At 31.4% G+C, this 23,705-nt stretch overlaps 1 protein-coding gene across 1 annotated transcript; it reads left to right on the top strand.

Moving 5' to 3' along the window:
* Positions 1 to 159: 159 nt before the first annotated feature.
* LOC129985082 (zonadhesin-like) lies at positions 160 to 23,639 on the top strand. Its single transcript, XM_056094997.1, has 11 exons — positions 160 to 268; positions 5,778 to 5,966; positions 8,817 to 9,026; positions 11,082 to 11,279; positions 12,234 to 12,428; positions 15,418 to 15,618; positions 16,182 to 16,361; positions 17,195 to 17,377; positions 19,261 to 19,446; positions 23,074 to 23,259; positions 23,527 to 23,639. Exons 1-11 carry the CDS (start codon positions 229 to 231, stop codon positions 23,637 to 23,639), a joined length of 1,881 nt encoding a protein of 626 aa, XP_055950972.1. The 5' UTR covers positions 160 to 228.
* Positions 23,640 to 23,705: the final 66 nt, after the last annotated feature.

Genomic DNA, 23,705 nt, shown 5'->3' on the forward strand with positions numbered 1-23,705 from the left:
AAAACCTCCCACGCCTTAGTGAAAGGTAAAGCAACAGGTGTAAAACGGATATCCAATGCATTGTTCAGATAGACAGCAAAGTAAGCATTTGTTGAATGTTTTTTTTCAGGTTTCGAGCTTTTCTCTCAAGCTTGCATGTTATTTGAAATTCTGCACTGAACACCTTTTTCCACCACCACTCTAACTCATTTTATTCTCACATTTTCAGTCACTTCTAAAGTTTTTAATATGATCTTCTCGCCATTTTTTATAATCACCATTATTTTAGGTAAGTTGAAATAAATTTCAATTTATTAAAATTAATGAAATATGTTCTTATAGCTGACTGAAAAAGTTAAGCTTAAATGCATTACAAAAACAAATTTTTATAATTTTTAAGCATTTAAAGAAACTGTTGACAAAAAATTGTTTTCGGTCATATTTTAAATAAAATATTGACATCTAAAATCATAAGGGAATAATTATCTTGTGATTATCTCCAGATTATCCAGATTATTTCCCTTATTTGTTGCTTTCTTTTTTCCGTTAAATAAACACAATTTTTTAAAAGTAAACTCGCAGTAAATAAGCAGATTTAATTAGTCAAAACTTTTAAAATAAAAAGTTTGCAGAGATTACCATCCTGTAATACAGAAACTAAAAAAATTGCTTTTATATCATTTTTGAGTTGAATTCTTGAACTTCTAGGTAAAAAGAAATAAATTAATTAGTATATAACATGTGTTTAAACTAATTTCTATTGAAAAAATACATATTTCGGTTGAAGACAATGTGTTTATTGTTATAACTCAACTGTCTGATTATGAAAAATTTTAAAAACTATTTGATTCTAAAACTACAAAATATGATTTATATATTTTAAATAATCTGTATTAAATAATGATAATTTTCTTTTCTTCTGAGGTTATTCTTAATTTGTTCAACTTATTTTTACACAAACAGGAAATTTCATTTTCGAAAAAGAATTACAAATGGAAGAAATTTTATGATATCCTCATTTATTATTTACTTTTAAAAATGAATGTTCACTGATATTTTTTCGTCTTTGATGGCTAGTACAATCATATTAGTGCAATTATGTCAAAAATTATGATTTTCAATTATTTATATTTATATTTTTAATTATTTATATTTAATTTATATTTTTTAAATCAGAATCATGTGATACATCAAATAATATTTTGTTTATGATGAGATTTTATCAGCATGTGCCCAATAAGATAGGTTGAAAAAAAATCCAGTTTTTCTCCTATGTCACTATACAGCGGAAATGCTGCGAGTAGGTAAAAGATAAAATAAAGAAAAAATCAAAGAAATTAATGAACATCCTCCGTTCTTGCAGGGTCTAAAAGTCGTAAAAATAACAAAAATAAACTGATTTCGTATTAAAATTTAAAAACTCTTTATGTATTATAATATTAAGTATCAAGTACTCAATTTCTTTCCAATAATACAGTTTATTTCTACAGCTCTACAGGTCCAGGCTAAACATTCCCTGCAAAATAAATTTTTTAAAAATTATGAAACTGCTCCAATATGTAATTTTTAATACCATGATTTTAATCATCGTCTTGTTGTGGAATTACAATAGTTTAATATTTTATATGTTTGATTATTTCTAGACTTAAACAACAAAAATTTATCAAGCCTAGAAAATATCATCCAATAATTTTCTTTATTTATTGTAATACAATGAAAAATTAAACTCTTAAATTAGAGTATCATTTACCAGCAACAAACAAGAATACAAAAAGTAACAAAAATTAAGAGAACTTCTGGAAAACACTTTATTTATTAAAACGTGTTTATTTGATTAAACTTTTTGAATGGTCTTCTTGGAATTCTTTTCTTTTCCTCATCAGATGATAAAAAAAAAAAAATTGCATTATGGTCACTACAGAACAGAATTCACTCCTATTACAGCTTGTTTAAAACTTAACCTTCTATTCTCATTAAAAATCATTCTATAAAGTTAAAAGAATTTCGCATTATTTCTGTTCCCAACAGCCAAAAAAACTGCAAAATGGATAGATGAAATGACATCTGCGATCTCGGCACATTTTAATAATTTAGGAGGTCGACAATAGGGGTAAAAACTCAGATAGATAGTACTAAGATGAAAAGTTCGTAGTTTAACATCGTCCCTTCGACTATTGTTAAACATTAAAACTAGAAAATACATAATAGAGCCAAAACACGCCTTTGAAGCCATATAAATAAATCATTACCTTTCTGAAAACTTACTTAAAACTACAGACTCGGTAGGCGTATGTAATAAATTGCTTGATTATGTTAAAAATATGATATTTAACATGACTTTGAATAACTGTAACTACTACTGAGAAGTGGGCGCTAGGCATCTTTGAGGAGAGTAAGCCACTCGCAACAAGAACAACAATCCGAAGTTTGAGGTAACAATAATTTAGAATATTTTGATTGCGAATAATATTGAATCCTTTTTATCTTTTTTACTATTGTTAAAAAACCAGTGCGAGTTGTCTGCTCTGAACCTCCTCGCATTCTCTCCAATTTAGGTCTAATCCCCTCCCACATAAAACTATGGACCAATGGTAAAGCCACAAATAACTTATATGATACTAGCGAATAAATCTATCCTGAAAATATGTATTTGGCGTAATTTGAATGCGTTTGCCGCCTTTTCGACACCGAAATTTGACACAAAACTATAGTGTTTACATGGATAAAAAAAATAATGCTAACAGGTGGCAAATGGCTCGATGGATTTGGTTCAAAATTTAATAAGTATTTGTATTTTAGGTGCTAAATCTGTGTACAAAATTTTATTGACCTCACTCTTTGTGGTTGGCAGTTATCCATTCCACTTGTAATCGAACATTCAGATAGACAGAAATTTTACCATATGTTTGGCGCAGTATAGCCAAATCTGGCTCTTGTGCCATAAACATCAAACTCAAACTCAGATAGATAGATTTTCTACAATTGGATTCCGTTCAGAATTCGATAGAAATATCTACAGATTGGCAGTCCAAATATCAAATTTCATTCGCCTGGCTCAAAGCGGCTTTGAGTCATCGTGTTCACGGACAGACAGAGAGACAAAACATCATACCGAAAATGTGTTTTCTGGACTCAGAGAAATTTGAAACGAGGAGATTCAGCAAAATCTCGGTTTCGAATTTTTGACTATGACAATACTTCCTCTAAATTTGTACACGAGAAAGTTAAAATTCATCAAATAAATTTAATATATAATTCTCACTAAATGGAAGTTTTTTTAATACATTGATATCTCGATTTTTCTTCTTGTGAGAAAATCACATTTTTCAATTCGTGGGAAAAAAATAATTCACCGAAACGGATATCCTTTCTCCAAACCCTCAAAACCCAAGCCCAGGGCTGTTCAGAAGCATTTGGACAATTAGCGCCAAATAAGTCCAGAAACGGTGCTATTGCCCATAACATCCGAGTTCTCCTGTAAGTCAAAGTATCGTATGGTGGGAAGATAAAATTAAATACCACGATAAAAAAATCAAAACAAATGAAATAGTTTTAATAGATGAATTATTTTCTTAAAGGTCTTTTAATTTTTGTAACTTTCTCTACGATATTCTAATTTTGGAGCATTTTTTTTCAATGTATTATCATAAACGAAAAAATAATTGCAGATAATAATTTCTAGACTTAAATAACTTTTTTCTATGCTTAATCATCGAATTAATGCAATTTATCTCCAAGATGATCAATGAAAATTGTAAAGATGAATTATAATTCCATATCATTATAATTTTCTAATTATAATTCACTATATTTCATTTTTCGGCATTAAAAATTGTATATTGAAATAATTTCATGTATTTTTTGTTTACATTTGCCCGAAATATTCAACTGGAATAAATAGATCGACATTGATAAAATAAATTTTATTACTCTTAAGAAGATGAGTAGTCAGTGGCTAATATTATTACGAACAGATAGACAGAAATTAAAAAAAATATTGAAAAATGGTTAATTTTTGAAATTTTCTAGGATTTTTAAATTTCGTGCAGGAGTGGAGAATTTCATTAATTTTTTTTTCTTCTTTATATTTATCACCATTTAGCAACTTTATCACTTTATAGCAACATGAGAAAAGTGATGAAAGAAATAGCCAGTGTTTAAAATATTTTTCTTAAATACATGGGAGATAAGGTTTAAGTTCCACACTATAGCAATCCTATAGACAGCCAATACTATCTGAGGGAAATCATAAATTTGCTATTCTGTTTATCGCCATTATCTCTATGGCTCCGTATAGAGAAGCTTCGCCATGGAATTTACTACCAGGACTCATCTTCTGCTGATAATGTAATTCTTAAAGGATCTCTACAAAATTGCATACACTTGGAATATGTCAATTGCATGCACTTCAACACTTGAGTTTCGTATTTATCCATATTGTATACACCATGTTTATCTTCCTTTACACTGGTGAACATCCACGGCAAATTTCAACTTTAGCATTGACTGCCTCAATCCACTGTCTAAACCAGAGGTTCACAAACTTTTTTTTCTCGTGGACCACTTTCAAAGTTTTACTATTTTCGGTAGACCCCCCCTGCTGTTACATTTCTACTGTATTCCCAAAACTCCTAAAAAATATCACCCTAAATTGGGGGTGTTAAGAAGAAAAAAAAAAACGTAGCACATTTTCTTGTGTCCTATTTATTAAAATAATACTTGCGTTTATACAAAATTATAAACATTTATTATTACAAACAATCAACAATTGACAAAAAATCAACAATGAACTCTGAAATGTAAATCAACAATAAAAAATAGTCATAGTTTAATGAGATGAGTTCATAGTTTATGTTCAAAATTCCGGAAACAAATGAGTAACGTTTTGTTCTTGGCATTCGTATTTATACTAATGTAGATTGCAAGCACAACGCAAGTCGCATTTCATCCCTTTGCGGGTCTAAACAAGCATCCCGGACGAGCGGGAGTACGGGCGACACTTTGCAAGTCTCAACATGTGGTGTACACTTGTACTATTATCTATTGTTCTATTCAATTCTGTGTTTGAACTGAGTCTCGAATATTTTGAGTACCTACCTAGTAAATGATGCTACCTGCCTACGTTGATAGGTAAATCCAAGTCAAAATTTTTGTTCTTTATTATGAAAACCAGAAATTTTTTCGTGGACCCCACTTACAACTTGTGAACCCCTGTTTTCTTTTCACGTCTACGTGGACCCCCGTGTGGTCTCCTATGGACCCCTGGGGGTCCACCTGGACCACTTTGGGAACCTATGGTCTAAACGATTCCCAAGAAGTACAATCAATCAATGGTCTTACTTTCATGGAAAAAAGTAACCAGTGGATCCAGTGTTTAAAATATTTTTCTTAAATACGTGTGAAATAAGGTTCATGGCAATATACAGAGGGACGTCATGGCGTTTATATTTTTTCGCTCTATCGGCAATCTGAGAAAGGAGAATTAATAGACTTTGATGCTGTTCAGTGTTGGCAATTTGATGCCCGTTTTTTTAATTTGTTTATACGTCAGCCAGCCTCGTTTACTCTTTTCTCATTTATCTAATTGCTGTGTTTGTCCTAAATGTGGTATATATTCTTTAACTTTTAATTAAATGCATTTAATCTTTCGCTTTTTAATCGGCTTTGAGTATTCCACATACAAGTCGTAGTTATTTTGAATAACTACAAAGAAGAGATACTTAAAATTTTAAATTCTAAATGCTGACTTTATCATATATCTAGTTTTAATTATTTTTAATGTCTTTGGAATGTCTTAGCTTTTTTGCCAGCTCATTCCTCTTCCTGTCCCGAAAATGAAATTGAAACGGATTGCGTCAATCCATGCAACACGTGTGAACAGAAAGGCCGGTGCGACCACCATCTTCCCTGCCGTCACGGTTGCGACTGCAAAATTGGATTCTACCGAGATGAGAATGGTTTTTGTGTACAGGAGCAACAATGTCTAGGTGAGTTCGAAAAATAGATTAGTAAAAAATGTGAATTTTCACTCTGTATTATAGTCATTTTACAATAAAAGAAGCGTTGTTTTCAACATTGCTATTCTGAAATCTACCGGGTGTCCCAAAAATGTCTGATGGATTTTGAATTTGAAAAAAATGGTGGAATGGGATAGAAATATAAAGTTTTTACGATATTACGTTTCGGAAACGAAGGAATTTATCCCATCATATTGCAAATTTAGTTAATATTGTCACCGAGGGGTAGCGCTGCAGGCATAGTTAAAACGAAGTACTTGCGAGAATCATTCTGTATATCATTTTTTGTCTCAGACTGTGCCATGTTGCTGCAAATGAGGATTATATTGAAAACATCGATGTTCACATTTTTTTTTTTTTTTTTGCGACATTTTCATATTTGTTTTTTATTTTTCTATTTTGTAGTGCCATGCCATCTTTCACCGTTAATGTTAACTACATGTGCAATTTGGTGGAAATAAAATTAACTGATTTCCCAAGCGTAAGGCAGCAAAAAATGCATTTTTGTCTCATTCCTTTTAATATAGATTTTTAACATCCATCATCATTTTTGGGACACCAGGTTCTATTACAAAATGAAAATTTTCCATTTCCCTATAATAAGGAGTTATATTGGCAACATTGTTTATGTTCCCTGCATTTAAGTTAGGCATTACAGAATTTATGTCAAAATATGAGCAGTTTATATCCTTTGACTTATTGTTTCTCTAATAAATTCTTGAAGCATGCAGTGCAATATATAAATTACCAGTACAGAGCCTTCTATTTTATTATGACACATTACTGGAAACTGTTTCTATCATTCACCGGGCCGCTGCCACGTTCACATTATACGTGGCTTGAGATAAATAGAGGGTTTAGTACTCAATAAGAAGTGAAAAAATATGTATTAAAACAGTGAGCTTTGGTATAAAAACTGTTTCTTCTGGTATTGGTGGGCAAAGAACTGAGTTCATAGAACTCTGACCTATTCGACTTTTTTGTTATTCGACCTGCCCTTTTGCCACATTAGATAGGATGCTCGGGAGACTGCTATACTTCCGATTTTAGAATGCTGTACAGATGCAAAGTTCTGAAACAGAAAAAAAATCGCATCGATATAAAAAACGTTTTTTTTTTCCCTTCTAAAATTGAAGCAGGAACAGTTCAAGAATTTGATCAAGTCCCTCAAACAATGGAGAAATTTGTCAGTCTTATCATGTGTAGCATTCGAATGTAGATTGCTGTGGTATCAACAAGCTGCTGGACCTAAATATCACAAAATGTTAATGATCAATGAGCTTATGAAGATACGTTAGCATACTGCTGCAGTAGAAGCCAATATTTCGGACTCAGATCCATCGAATAAATAAAAAACAATTGCAAACTGTTCAGGAAGTCCGCAAACTCAGTTGCAAAAAGAATTAAAACTTCTAGAGGCTGTAGATTCTGAGAAAGGTCTTATTCTAGCTGCAAGGTAACTAATAAAAATACATATATCATTTGGCTACGGAGAAATTTTACGTGGAGGCAAAGACCATTTACGCGTTAGACGAGTTTGCTAGATTATAAGCAATCATTGATGTCGAAATAGTTTTAATTTGTGTAGTAATTCTTAAATCTGCTATTTTAGAACACATTTCACAGATACTTTTTTTATAATGTTATGTCAACTGAATAACTGAATATTGGTATATCATAACTAAAACTTATATTGATATGTCAACTGAATAACTGAATATTGATATGTCATAACTGAAACTTATATTGATATTTCAAAACTGAATTCTTTATTATAAACATTCCTTATAAAAGTAGTTTTCCTACATCTCTCCTCTAATTAATTTTTTACATTCAGTTATTTACAAAATAAGATTCAAACTTTCTCGCTTATCGCGTAATTTCTGGGTACTGCTAAATTTATGAAACAAAATTTCTCTCCTCTAATTAGGTATGCTTATTAATGACTGAACGTTTCAGCTTCCTCCAGAACAAATATGCTCAGTTAAATTTCATAAAAAACAATAACGATTATCAAATAAATGCGACAATTTTTATTTTTCATACCAGTGAAATAACTGCATATGCTTTTCTTATGATTATTAGGATCTTTTGTTGAGATAATACTAGTAATGAAAATGTAAATATGCGATAAGCCATTGGGTAATCTGAAAATAACAAGGTTGACAAGTATGCCCAATTCCCATTAGTTACTGTGAAATGTAATTCAAGGCTTTCCAATTTTTTCTAGCAATAAGCAAATGGCAAATTCCAATGCCACACAAACCTTAGAATGTTTGACTGACGACATTAGACTTTATTTGCAATAAGTTAACATGTTGCTTATGCACTGTAATTTACATGTGCATTAGATATTCATAAAAATACTTTCCAGCACATGAAAACAGGAGACTCTGTCACTGTGGTTTGAAGAGGCTACAGTTCAATCGAACTTTTTATGCTATTAAATGAGCCTTTTAAAAATTTCTTATGATTTATTTAATACGATTTAGATTTTCATAGATGCTACAATTCTCAAGTATCAGTTATTGGAGACAGGATCTCGTTTTCAAACTGAATGATGAACTGCTAATTCCCGTGCTGCTAATATTAACTTCAAAATACTACATTTCATATCCTAAAAATCTGTTTTTGTAGATTTCAATATTCGTTTAAAAGATTATTTTTTTGAAATGAATCATGTTTAAACGAAACCACCAAAAGTTATATATATATATATATATATATATATATATATATATATATATATATATATATATATATATATCTTTTGTGAATAAATTAAAATTTTATATTTTTTATTAATATTATTATTTTCAGCCAAGCCAGAGAACAGATGTCCGAAAAACGCTTTGTTTCTTCCCTGTGCTCCCCTTTCTCTTCCAACGTGCGAGAATCCTTTTCAAGATCCCGATTATGACGAGGAATGTATTCCAGGATGCGCTTGCCGGCCAGGGTTCCTGAAACGGAAAGATGGACGGTGCGTGACACCTTACCAGTGTTACTCAAAGGAAGATCACGGGAAAGAAAGTAGGCACTCTTTTGATAACTATTGCTTATAAAATGGCTTCACTTTGTAAAGTGATTGCCACCATTAAAATGGTGGTTAACGATCGCCGTATCAGGTATGAAATTTGGCCTATCGACTTTCGTTTTGTAGAGAGGCAGCTAACAATTTGTGGATTGCCACATTTGACAAATTCCCACTTGAAAATATTACAGCTTGGAGACCGTATCGTGTTGCGTATGCATTAGGTATTGAGATTAAAGGAAGTTTAAAAATGCAAACACACTTTCACAATTTTAAAAAATGTAAAGGCGCTTCTTTGAAATTTTTAATTAATGTAGAAAGCTGAAAAGAAATCTTCATATAAATAAAAGTCATCACGGTTATGTATGTTTTTCTAAACGACTGGTTCATATTCAACAAAATTTTGCACATTTATTATTTTAAGATAATGAAAAGAATACCTTCAGCTTTCCAAAGCTTAAAAATGCATTAAATATTCAATGAATTAGGAATTAACTAAAATGTTGCCTTTTCTTCCATTGTAACCTCAGGAAAGAAGAAATTTCCAAAAGAAATTTTTAATCCATTGCAAAATTTAAAATATGAAAGGTTGCTTTCATTTCTGCATAATATTTCTTTCAAATGTTATTAATTAAAAAAAAATTAAACGCTTTAAAATTTATAAGTTTTAGATACTCTACCATTATCTTTTAAAATTTCCATTTTATATTAATGTATACATTTAAATTTATTATGCTTTCACAGATATCAAAGTAATAATTCAACAATGCCAAAAGTAAGTTTAATCGATCGCTCAAACGGAGGCAAGAAAAATGAAACTCTTGCAAACAAATGAAACAGATTTGTAACTTCAGTAGGGACTTTAAGCGATGTGAGATTAGCCAGTATTTAAAATTATTTTTAAAAAATTTACATCATAAAATTAAAAATTTTAGCTTTTCAACTATACCAATTTCCTTTTTCTACAATTTTTATTTCAATTATTATTTATCCTTGGGAAGATTTAAAATGGGTTATTTTAAAATAAGAAATTTATAGATACCCTTTGGAACATTAAAATTTCGAACTATGGTTCCACTATTTTTAACCCTGTTTTATTTCAATATATATGTTCTGAAAAGAGTTTGGTCTATTAAAATACTTCGCACAAAAGTAGTTTCTATGTTAAAAATGTAATATATGAAACGTTTTTGGGCATGGGGGAAAGCCAGATATATCCTCTTGTTTCTTACAAAATCTGAGAGTTATAGAATGGTATTCAAATGTTTCTTTTATTTCCGGCTCAAAAAAGTCAGTTTTAATTTTTTTTAAATATTAATTTAAAAATGATGTTGTATAAATTGTATAAAACTTTTATGTAATAAAATTTTAGAAATTTAAGTATTGGAAAGCAATTTTTAATTTTATTTTCGCTTGAATTCAAATGAACCAAAAAAAATTGAAATTTGAACCACTAGTTCAAATTACCATTGCATGATATTGTTTTATAATTGAATCGCGTTTTATTTCATTTTAAAAATTTCCTCCTAATTTTGGCGACGATAATGCTCATATGTACATAAAAAATATATATATTTAGTATCATAGCAATGCGTGTGCAGTAATTAAAACAACAAAAAGTACATTTATAAAAGATAACTAAAATTATCTTGAAATTTTACGGAAACCAGACAAAAAAATTGCATTGAAAAAAAGTTGATATAACTGAAAAATTATTGCAGGAGACGACTGTAACATAACTCAATCCAGGATCTCTCATGTGGATTGGGCTCACTTTCCAATCCAGAAATCGTGACCTTGCCAATAAATGAGTAAATGAGGCTATTTTATGTTAAAATGATTATGTAGGATAAAATGAACCAGTTCTTGAATCTGAACAGCAAAACAAACTGGCTTTTCGAACACAATATGATTTCTGTTTTGTTTTTTTTTAATTTTATTATTATTATTATTATTTCGAGAGCTTTAATTCTGTTTTTAAATAGGAAAATAATTTATAAACTGCAAATATGTGTAACTCAATTATTCTAATTATTGCTATTTACTATTTTCAGCACCAGGTATGTGCCAAGAAGATGAAGAGTATTATGAATGCACTCCAAGCTGCAAAAACACATGCGAGAATTTCAACAACCCAGGTATCAAATGCCAATGCGGTTCCCCTGGCTGCTTTTGCAGGGAAGGCTTGGTAAAGAGAGCTGATGGCAAATGCATTCCCCCTGAACATTGTGCTCGATTACGATCTCCAGAAGGTTGGATTTTTTTTTTTTTTGTCACTTTTGTATAATTTTAAATCCAAGATTAAACAAGAATCCGTGAAGAGTTTTCTTGCATTTCGTATTATTCCAATGCATTTTTTGTTAATCGGTTTAAACCTATTCTCAGTACCAAAAAAAAAAGTCAGCAATGGTACTTTCTTATCTTTCTTGCAAACATGAACTCATTATAAACTTCTCTTAAAGTATTTTGAATGTAAGAAAAAAACAGATATACTATTGAACTTTAGATAATGGAACTCAGTCAATCAATGATTGAGTAATGAGCTTTGAATTTAGTTATAGGTGAGTACTAGTTCGAGTTTAAAATAAGTACAATTTATTATTGAAAAGAGAATCTCATGTGTTTTGTCTCGAGTGCAATAAATTTTGTTTTACAATATCAGAGGCATTTTTTTAACTTTTCAAATAAAATCCAGAAACACAATATGAGATGCTGATTTCTTGTTTTAATCCTCTGTTAAAGCAAAAACAAGTAAACTATATTAAAAATAAATTTATAGTAACAAATATCCAGAAATAGCTCAATATTTATTCATGCTTTCTTCTTTCTTAATTCTAGTAATAGCAGTAGTTAGGTATTCTATAATTTAATCATCCGTTAATCGTGCTATTTGATAAATACGTAAACAGTATGATTGTCGAACCATAATATTTTCAAGCAATAATTAGCTAAATGATGCAAAATTTAAATTTTTAATTGATCTTCAGACAAGAAAAATTCGTTTCTTATCGCCATCCAAGACAGCGAACGTTTGGTAAACATTTTAATAGTTGACGATCGTTTCGATTGCTAGACGGTGAAACTGTAATGTTATTTTATGTCTAGCTAATGACTGCAACTAACAAAGGGTTCGTATTATAAAAGGATCATAAAAGGGCTAATTATTCAGATCTAGGGCTCATCGCTCTGCATTTATTATTATTCAGATCCAGCCCCTAAGTGTCCGAAGAACGCCATCTTCATCAAGTGCGGATCTCCCTGCCCGCCAACGTGTGATGATCTGCAACCGGAACCTTGTGAAGAGAAATGTACCACGGCTTGCTACTGTAAACCTGGCTACTTGAAAAGAAAAGATGATGTATGTGTTCGACCAATAGACTGCCATCCTCGTAAGAAGCAAGGTGGGTAAAAATGAGACATGATTCATTAATTTATTTTAATTATGGCCCCAATCGCTGTGTCATAAATGACTAGAAGTATTACTTTCATCATCTTTTAAATAGCTATGGATTTCCAAATTATTAGCGGCCAAATAATTCCTTTCCAAGCTTTGGAGATAGAAAAATGCTTTAAATGATATGAAAAATTATATTTTATGTTATTCCAGCAAATAAATGTTCTGCTTCAGACTTTTTTCATGTAATCTTCTTATTCTGTTAGTATATTAAGTCAAATATTCTTAGCAAATTAACATTTTAAATAATGATCAATTTTTCTGTAATTAAGATTAACCAATTACGGAGCGTTGAATTTGAGTAAATTGGACTAGTCAACGGCCTCCTTAAGGAAATAAAGTCCATTGATTGGATGATTTTTCACGAGGTAAACCCTCTTTAGACATGATCCAGGAGAATAGTGTTTTTTACTCTATCAGAAGAATAAATCTATTTTTTTATCTGTCTGTTTGTTTAAAATGTTAATGAATCAAAAGAAAAAGTTTACTGTATTTTATTATTAGGATCAGAGGACTGTATAAAACTTTATATTTTAGCCACAATTGTCTCGGACTTTCTGCATAAAAAATAATATTCATACAGGATACACCTACTGGTTTATGATGAAACCGGTTACGGATGAAAGAACTGTTCTGAGACGGCACATCTATCACCTATCGGTAGTAGAACACTTTCCATCAGATACAACTCGCAGATTAAATGGGGTCGATAACCTCCTAATTAAAGTAATTCACAAGCACTTCCATAAAATCTTTACAACCCTTTTAAATAAATGCCTAGTATTAAGTTTCTTCGCAGATTCTTTGAAAATAATAAATATAATTGTATTATGAAAAAGAAGAAATGACCAGTGTCTGACATCTCCGCATCGATCTATTTCACTTTTAGAAATAATAGAAAAAATATTGAAGAAACTGATTATTCAAAGGCTGTTAGTCTTGAAGGAGGTCAAGTCGGTAGATATAGTCATCCACGAGCTTATAACAAAATTCAAATTGCTAGTAGAGAGGGCGAGTATGCCTTAGCTTTTTCTATTGATATTAAAGGATTTTCCATAACTTGTAACACAGAGTAATTCTTGGTCTATTCAGAGTCTAGATGCCAAAATATGCCCCTTCAACATCAATAGACTCTTTCACCGTAACATTGACTTGATAGGAAAGAGTCATAACGGTCGAAAACAAGACTGCTCACAAATATCATTTTTGTGGGTCCGGTTTTGTGGTACCTCTAAACCAATGAAATTTCAGAACACGTTTGTTTAGAAAATACATCCAAACCTTCGCAAACGGTTTTGTGCTGGTTATCGAAAGGGACACAAAGAATAACCTGGGAAGAGTTACACAATTCGCAATAACCAAATTTAACTCCTGGTATTCAGAAAATATCAACTTTCCATTTCCACAGATATTACAATGTATATTTTGCTCAGAAAAATGGCAAGAGGCCTCAATATTGCTTGAAACGAAGACACCATCAAAAGAGTCAACACTTTTAAATATTTAAAAATATATATTTATGACCATCTACACTGACTAAAACATATGGAAAAACAAGAAGGGAAAGCCATTAAAATGTCTAAAAGTCTTAAAAGAATCATTGGAAGCACTTGGAGAATCTCTCAGAAACACAGAAGAATTCTATAGAACTGTGGCTGAGAGAATATTGGGCCAGATGACCTCATTATGGTGTCTAAATACAACATATAGTATAAAAAGGAAATAGTATATTATGAAGAAAGAAATAAGACAAATCAATATGGTAAATGTGAATTGCGTCTCAACATTGGTAGAAAAAATTTGAAAGGAACACATTTAGTCGACTCAAATGCTAATAATGTAGTTTTATATTGTTAAATTACTTGGTAAGAACTCTTGAAATATACTTCTAAAATATCAATTCACTGAGATAATAATTTTTTTAAGGAATGTTTGATAGCCATCGGATAAAAATAGTCCCATTTTGTATTCCAACCTTAAGAACACTCAAATCATTGCGATGTTTTAGGTGGCTAGGAATTTCTACGATTTTTAAAAGAGAATTCTGATGCTTCAATATTCTTTGGCTCCAGGTTTCCTAGGTTCGTAGAAATCAGAGATGTAATAAGCATAATACATATACCGTCAAGGAATTTGTTCGAGTTTTTGAATAACCCAAATATTAACTTTGGTTACATATTCTGGCTTTTTCCGAATGGTCGATAGAGTTTAAAAATGTGAATATTCAATATTTCTGCTGTATCATTTGTTCTGTAACAAAGTTTTTTTTTGTTTTATTACTTTTATTTCGTTATTGTCAATATTGATAAGCTTCCCTGAATGAAGAAATTCGTTCATCAGCAGTCAATTTCGTGAATAAATTATTGGTATTGACTTTCTTGTACCATACTTTCTGTCACCATAAAGCTCATAATTTCTTTTTGACAAGTTGACTTTTGCGTTTTAGAAAATATGTCGCAGAGCAGTTGGGTTGTTATAAATATGAATTTACGCTCTTTTAAAGATATTTGCAGATAGCATACTTAATCTAAATACTTTCCAAGATTAATAAATGTTATGCACATTTAGGAGTAGTATAAAAATTTTATTGACAATATCCTTCGCGCTGTGAATATTAAAGTATTCATCTGAAACAAAATCTGAATTTAAAGATAAAAAAGTAACATGGTTTTCATCACTGCTGGGAACATTAAAGAGTTGCAAACAAGAAACCATTGGGAAAATATGCAAACATACTTTCTGCTTGTTTGACAATTTTCGCCTTCCATTGGAGGATGCTTGAATTTTCTAATACCACGCAAATTAAAAGTTAAAACTTGAAACAGCCGGCGAACTAGAATAAAATTACATTTTAGATTCTTTAATTCCATTACTGATTACTTTTAATTTAATTTAATTTAATTCCATTACTGATTACTTTTTCCCTTCCCATATAGAGAGACTAACACCGAAGTGTCCGGAAAACGCCATTTTCATCGAATGTGGTTCCCCTTGTCCACCTACCTGTGATATTCGGCTTCCAGAACCTTGCGAAGAGAAATGCACAAAAGCATGCTACTGTAAACCTGGATTCTTGTTAAACACTGAAGAAGGAAAATGTGTCAAACCCGAGCATTGTAATACGAGTCATGTCCCTGGTAAAAAAAACACAGCTAATATTTATCTTTTGCAACTAAACTTCATACAATATTCAGTACAAAGTTTTGTTCGAAGTTTAATTTTATTTGCAGTACGTAATTATCAAGTTATAAGTACTAAAACATTTATGATCAAATTAGTAAGCATGAGACACATTAAGCACAGCGGTAAACGGGGACATAACCAGGATGCCGAAAAAAGGTCACAAAGTTAAGGAAAAATTGGATTGTACAGAGTTTCTATGCTTTGTATTTAGTTCAATAAATTAAAAAAAAATATTGTTATGTTTTCATCCAGAACTAAATAACGTGTCTTGTGTTAGAAAAAATTAAAAATTGCATGAATCCTGTTATTCAGAAATGACTACTTTAGAGATTAGGAAAATTAATTTAGCGTCATTCTGAGATGCATATCACCTTTGTTTGGCGATTTTAAGACAACTATTTCTTTCTTTTTTATATTATTATATTGTTTATATTGTTTCGAATAGGCAAATGTTCCAATCCAATTCAATCAATTCAATAGATTTTAATCTAATTCGTTTTACTCTGTATGTTTCCAGTACATGCAAGACGCTGTCCAGTAAACGAAGAGCCCAATGATTGCGTTAAACCATGCAATGACTGCAAAATTAGAGGAAATTGTACATTCTTCGCGTGCAATAAAGGCTGTGACTGTAAGAAAGGACATTTCAGAAATAACAATGGAAATTGTGTACCTGCTTCGGAATGCCCCAAGAGGAGTAAGTGTTCTTGAGACAATTTTTTGAAGAATACTGAAATTAAAACAGTGCTACATTCTAAAGATATGAGCTTGTATAAAAACCTGCAAAAATGAAGTATTTTTACTAAAAAATAAAAGTATTGGGCGTAACATGGTTCCAGTCGAAGAGCCTGAAATTTGAACAGGAAATCTGGAGTAAATTTACCTCTCTAAATAAATTTTACAATCCATTCGGAGCTTTCAGAAGTAAACAGGATATAACAGCCTTAAAAAACATGTGACAAAAATTAGATATCTAATGCCTATAGATATTTTTATGTGCCTTTGGTATCATGGAATTCATTCCATTGTTTTGTTTTGATAGAAACATATAAACAAGAATACATATGAATATAAATCAAATTTTATTTGAAAAATTCAATGGTAATAACTTACAGAATATTTATCGATTAGATAAGGAGTTTATTATATACTTCTTGTATTAATAATTTTGATTTGATGGCTGAAAGTGATAAACAATATAACAACCAAAAAAATTCAAGCATCCTTTTTCAAATTAAAATGTAAAACAAGTGGTGTTTCATAATATGGTAAACGTGAAAATGTCTGATAAGACCTCTAAGCATTTCAAAAGAACGAATAAGGAATTCAATAATGATCGCTTTGGTTTGTATTCCTACGGGAGGATCTTATAATTTTTCGAGAGTGTTTTCGATTTTGACACTTGAACATTTCCCATTTTTAGACCTAAATTCTTTTAGTTCTTTATTTAACAATCTTTCACTATACAAAACTTGTCAACTTTTGTATTAAATGAAATTTAAATCACCATATTCCATTTATCTATTGTAGGACCTCACCATAAATGTGCTGCCGATGAACAGTTCTATGAATGCACGCCAAGTTGCAAGAATACATGCGAAAACATTAATAATTCTGACGCAAAATGTCAATGCGGACCACCAGGCTGTTTCTGCAAAGAAGGACTCTTCAAAAGAGAAGATGGAAAATGTGTCAATCCCGACCAATGTAACGGTGAGTTCTTTGCTAAACAGCTTCTAGTTTCTCTTATGAGTGACATAAATCAAAAAATGAATTTCTTTCAGCAATCGAGACTCCGGAGATGTGATGGCCTGACTTCGGCATTGAAACAAGAGGATCGACGACTGAAAATGCGATTCCCTCGCACATTAATATGGGCATCCATTTTGAATTTTAAATCTGCCATCCACGATCACTCAATACTATGCCATTTTAATTCTGAATAAACACCAGAGTGAATTTCACTCGAAGTACCAGAGTGAATGCTTTTCCAGCGTACACTGCAATCCACTCTTGCATGCATTCGAGCTTTTCTCACACGATTCGCATTCATTGGGTGTTTCTTCCAAATTTCATGATGGAAAATAAAAAATAACTGGATATCTAATCTCACACCTTGCCATTTCCCTCAATTAAGGTCGATTTTTCAGAAGAGTGGTTGGATTTTCAAAGTGCCATTGCAGGTTTTATTTCAGTCATTTAATAGAGACACTGAAGGTCACGCCATTTTTCTTTCACATCACTCCCTTCAATGAGCATCATGCTAGAGGACAAGCCAAGCTCCACTAGATCCAAAAAAAATCTCTGCCTCCCCATCCGTGTTCACCACCCGGCCAGTGTCAATTCCTAGTAACATGAATGGGAAAGATTGAATGCCCAATTCCCCGTTCCACGTCACACTAAGACTAAATGATATTCACTTCTCAAGCTTGTTTTTTCACCATGGAGTGTTCGGATTTGTACGGCATGGAATTCTCACAAATGGCTGCCTTTAAACAGCGGAATTCAGACGTCCTCCCACTAGATATAGATATGATTGCTGGAAGGGAAAAGGTTCCGGCTCTCGTGCTGTTAAGGTCATTAAATCATTTCAAAATAACTAGTTCTGTTCCAAAATAGCTCTATCGTAGTTCCAAAGCAGAAAATTAATCTGATTAAACCAAACCAAATCCTTCTACATGATCATATCCACTTCCAAAAGGAGAAATATTTTCTTAATGAATTATCTGATTAGAAACAATATTTCGTATACCAACGGACTTTGAGTACATACTATTAATAAAGCGATTTTGTTTGATACTGCAGTCACGTGATATAAATAGCTGAGCTTGTCACCTATCTTTTGATTGTACACTAACACACTACGTTACGTTTCATTTGACTTTTTTACTGTTGTTTGTTTTTCCTCCAACAAGATGAACAAACAATTCTAAAGTGAAATTGGTACACTTTATTCCACGTGTTTCCCGTGAATATGAATTGGTATCACTACAAAGTTATCGTAGGGAGGAAGAAATAAATGGCTTTTATCTCCATCAGTGTTATAGAAGATCTGATTTACTCATTTTAAAATCAAACGTGGAAGTTGAATGAATAATTTAAAAATCAATATTTTTACTTCATGAAAAAATTAAAGTTGTTAAGTGAATGAAAAGAGAGAGGTCAAGAGAGAAGGTGGAAAATGTGTTCCACCTCTCTAGTGTCAAGACGAATGCTCTTGTATGGAAACTATCCCTATTTATCATCTCTAGTAAACTTCCTAAAATATCAATATATCGTTATATATATTTCTTTATATTATTTCTGATGTCAGTATTGTTTTTTCTCAACTAATCCAAACCTTAATTAATAAAGTATCAGGAAACTGGATAAATAGCGTAGTCATCTATTTGTGAAAATAGTATCATGGTGGGAGAAAAGCTGACTGCGATAAAGTTTCACTTGAGTTTATTGATACATGAACGTAGCATAAGGAATCTATGTCAAAACTCGCTAAAATTATTTATCTTTAAAAGATTATTATATAAAAAAATATTAAATTTTTATCCGTTTTGCAATTTTTTTAAACATATTTCCATTAGAAAATTTACTTCTAGACCGGCCTCGACCAGAATGTGCTTCAGACGAACAATTCTACGAGTGCAAACCAAGTTGCAAAAATACCTGCAGTCACTTCCAGAACCCCGGAGTACAGTGTCGGTGTGGACCTCCCGGCTGCTTCTGCAAAGCAGGTCTCGTGAAAAGATCAGATGGGAAATGCGTTCCACTCAGTCAATGTCCAGGTGAGAGTTTCATTGTAGATCTTTCAATATCTGATTGCATATCGGGAAACATTTGCTTCATTCAATGCTCACTCTATTTCTGAACCCCGATGGTAAGGTCTAGGTGTCGGAACCTGAAGGCTTTAGGTTCGAAACCCGATTCCACTGAAGAACCGTCGTATAATCTGGTTAATTAAAATCATCTAGTTGGTAGGCGCCATTAATTATTTCCGAATGACCCGTCGAAATGCAGATAAGCATACGTGCGCACTTTATACATAATCAGGAAGGCTCTGACCACTAGCACTTCAAAATGTGAGATTTCATTGACTAGTCAATTAAAAAAAATTTCACAGAAGATGTTTCCACATTTTTAGAATGAGTTCGAGGCCATTTAATTAAAGTTTAAAATGTAAAGATTACTTTTTTAAATATTTGATCTAATAGCCTTTATTATGGATTATAAGTTCAAATGATTTCCATGATAGAAGGGCCTTTCGCAAACTCACCGGGGGAGGGTGAGACGTATTGATTTCCGTTCCTCTGCGACTACATTTCAGGTTCTATTAATCGTGATGTACTCCCTTAGAAAGATATCTTTTCAACAGACCAAAAACACAATCGGCCATTAGTAAAAGTTTCAGGGGACTTCACAAGAATATAAATACAGATATTGGATCTCATTTTTGAAAGGATGCAAGGTACTTATCGAAATATGATTTGTAGAATTGTCTGGATGAAGTTTTACTCTTTGAAAAATAATTGTTAGAATGCGATATATTCAAACAATTAATAACTGGAGAGGTAAATGCTAATAAAAGACAGTGCGGATCAGGTTTGGGACCATTATTAATTTATCAGATGGGAGACATTACATGAAAAAGAATTGTTTGCAAGACTGATATTCATTTACTTTTCAATGGTTCCACAATTAAACATATTGCTAGAACTCCTAATATTACAGCACTGGATGGAGAATTTTAATCAGCACTGTGGATTCGTTTACAAGAATAAAACGAAACTATGCATCAAGAATATTCTCTTAAAATGAGCCTCAATGCCTCTTTTAATGCAAAAATTAAGATTTCATATATTCAAAGGTAAGAAGTCCTCAGTCTGTTACTTCTTAGTATCAGCAACTTCGTTACTTTAGCAAAGAAAGCCTTAATACATAAAGGAAACAATAAGTTTTAAAACTAGATTTCTCATTATATTTTGATGTGCGAGTGAAAAAAAATTGTTAATAATTATTCATATCTATATACGAGGTATTTTACGTATCTCCGCGATGTTATTTAATATCCTGAATTTCAGACGTTATCGTGAAGATATCGTAACAGTTATTTGGCAGTTTGCGATAATATGGACAGCTTTTGGCATTTTAAAATTAATATTTGTTTTTCTTCTCCCCATGTATATTTTGTTTTGGTTTATTGATAGTTTGTGCCTGGGAAAAATTCTAATCCTTGTAATTTATCCTACATAATTCATCAAACTAAACGCATTCATTCACATTCAATGTTTGCACGATTTATATTTAGTTTTGCCGCAAACTACATGTGATGCCGACTGGTAATTTTATGATTGATTGGAAACTTCATGAATGTTTACAAAATTTTTCTGAATTCATGAATAAAATGTCGAAGTGGTCTTACCGGTGTATGGGGTCTTTTCAAAGCTTAGATGAGGAATGTGCACAATATAACTAACGTCATCAAATATATTTTCTTACCTATATCCTGGCAATTTTATTAAGTACTAGTAGCCGCAAACAACCAGCTGGCTCATCAGAAATATTAATTATATTGTTTTCAAATAATCGTTTAGATATAACTTCATGTTCATTATTCCCTCAAATTGTTTGACTTTGTTAAAAAAAAAAAATGCCAAAATTCAGCAAACACTTGTATGATTATTAAATTGGCTTCATCAAAAAGGCAAATTTTTATTTTTAGTACTACGATACTTCCGAAATCATGACAGGAAATTGCCAAAATTCAGTTTAATTTTTAAATAATTAAGTTTTTAATTAGAATTTTTTTAAATCGCTCCTAGGTGTACATTTCTATCCTCCAAGATGCTAAATTTGGTCATTGTTGCTCAAACAGCCTGAATCGCAAGGCGCCAACACACACATTTATTCTTGTTTGTCTATCTATTGCTAATAAGTTTTACTGTTAAAAATGAGACATAAGTTTCAGAGTAAGTAGCGATGCCATTATGTGGGATTAATATTAAAACTATTTTAGAAAATTATAAATCAGTTGTTTAAAGAAAAATACAAGCAAATGCCTTTTCTCTTTATGATTTCTTACAGAATAGGAGCTTTCATTTTAAAAGAATTATGGCTGATGTTTTGTTTTTAACCTAATTCATTTGTATTGTCAAGCATTTACATATATTCCCCGCATTTATCTTCACTTCCACGTAACAATTCCATGAATGCTTTTTCTATTCATGTTTCATTATTTTAAAATGCAAAATTGATGAGTAGATTGTTTAAAGATGTGAGAGGAACGGTAGCCAACTAATGATTAACGTTATTAAAAGAACATATTTATTGTTGGGTACTGCTCAACAATGAACTTCAGAGAAACTTAATGCGAAGTGGCAACACAAGTTTACTCTTTTACACATGCTTAAAACTCGTCTACTCAAATTATTTTTCATAAAAAATTAAATTTAAAACTAGGATTATTATCAGGTAGAAAAATTGAATTAATTTTAAAATAAATTATTTAAAATATTACACGACTGTAATTAAATGCTATCTGGTATCATTTATTGACAAAAATTCAACAATTAAATAGAAACTAGAAATTAAAAAAGTAGCGTAGTTTTTAAAATTTTATTTCTATATTTCACAGTGTCAAATGAATTGCTTTGATATAGCATTTTGCAATTCAGATATCAAAGCTAAGTTTATAACTTTCAACACTAACGACGAGATATCTCGCCTTTCTGTTACTTTCTATTACAGGTTTCTGTGGGCAAAAATGTGTCTCTTATGCCAGTTAGATAGGTAGAACTTTCTAATACATATCTGAAGAATACCTTTACTTTTTTCATTTATTTTTTTGCATAAAAAATGTCAACAGCCGGAAGAATTGATATTTGAATTGATATCTCATCGGTAGCGTTGAAAGTGTTAAGATCATTTTAATTATACCTAAAAAGTAATTACAAAATTTACTTGGATTCTCGCAATGAATCCTCATGGTATAAAGCATGAAATCTTTGTTTTATTTAATTTTTGCTTATTAAAATTATCTCAGAATAAGTGAATAAAAAAATTACCACTGTTTCAAAAACTTCCAAGTAACGAAAATTCAGGTGGTTCAATATTGCACTCAAAGCATTTTGTTGAGTCACTAGTTTGAGATTTTGATTTGTTGAGTCACTAGATATGGGTGCGGAGCGGGAGGGGTAGCTGGTGCTCTTTAAATGTGTAATAAATCAAAGATTCTCCCTCTTGTAAGGATTGAAAGTTTAAAAAGCGGTGTATCGTTACAAGTGTTTCTCTCATTATCTAATAACAGGACAAATTTACGACGTTTGTTTCAAAATATACTTGAATAGCTTAAAACAACCACTATTTATACTTTTATTTCACCATTTATTTTTTAACTTTTGAAAATTCGTTTCTAGTTTCGCTTCGTCATGCGTGTGGTGTAGATGAAATGTTTTACAACTGCACACCGAGTTGTAAGAACACCTGTGAAAACTTCTCCAATCCTGCAGTCAGATGCGGATGTGGCCTCCCTGGCTGCTTCTGCAAAAACGGACTCGTCAAAAGGGCTGATGGAAAGTGTGTATCACCGAATCAGTGTCAAGGCAAGTATAGAAATTTTTCAGCAAAAGAATACTCACTAATCTATTTTGCTACTCATAAGTTGTAAATTTTTAAGTATAATATACAGATCATTTGAAAACAATCGAACGTTAAAAGAAACAGTTTCTTAAAATACATATGAAAGTAGTATTAAATCACACGTACAGAAAACTCTCTATTGAAAGCATTATCGGCATTCTACTGTTTTGATAGAAACTGCAGAGGAAACAGTGATTATGAACTGACTAATTTAGCGACATCTGCCACAGGAGAAAATAGCATCGATAAAGATAACATCGTTGAATGGATTAATTGTGACGCCAGTGGTCCAGGATTTGAACATCTTACTGATGAAAAGGCTTTTATATTGAACCTTAAGTAGAGTTTTGGAGGTAAATGACGAAGAAGAGGAAAATGGACTGCAGAAACAAACAAACCTTGTCATAAC

Source organism: Argiope bruennichi, chromosome 9 (assembly GCF_947563725.1).
Source record: "Argiope bruennichi chromosome 9, qqArgBrue1.1, whole genome shotgun sequence".
Lineage (NCBI taxonomy): Eukaryota > Metazoa > Arthropoda > Arachnida > Araneae > Araneidae > Argiope > Argiope bruennichi.

Bases quoted from the DNA above. Each gene is read 5' to 3' on its own strand.
- LOC129985082 (XM_056094997.1), top strand. From the start codon at position 229: ATGATCTTCTCGCCATTTTTTATAATCACCATTATTTTAG. The intron at 12,429-15,417 runs GTGGGTAAAAAT...CTTCCCATATAG, and splicing joins CCATCCTCGTAAGAAGCAAG to AGAGACTAACACCGAAGTGT. The intron at 17,378-19,260 runs GTGAGTTCTTTG...ATTTACTTCTAG, and splicing joins CAATCCCGACCAATGTAACG to ACCGGCCTCGACCAGAATGT.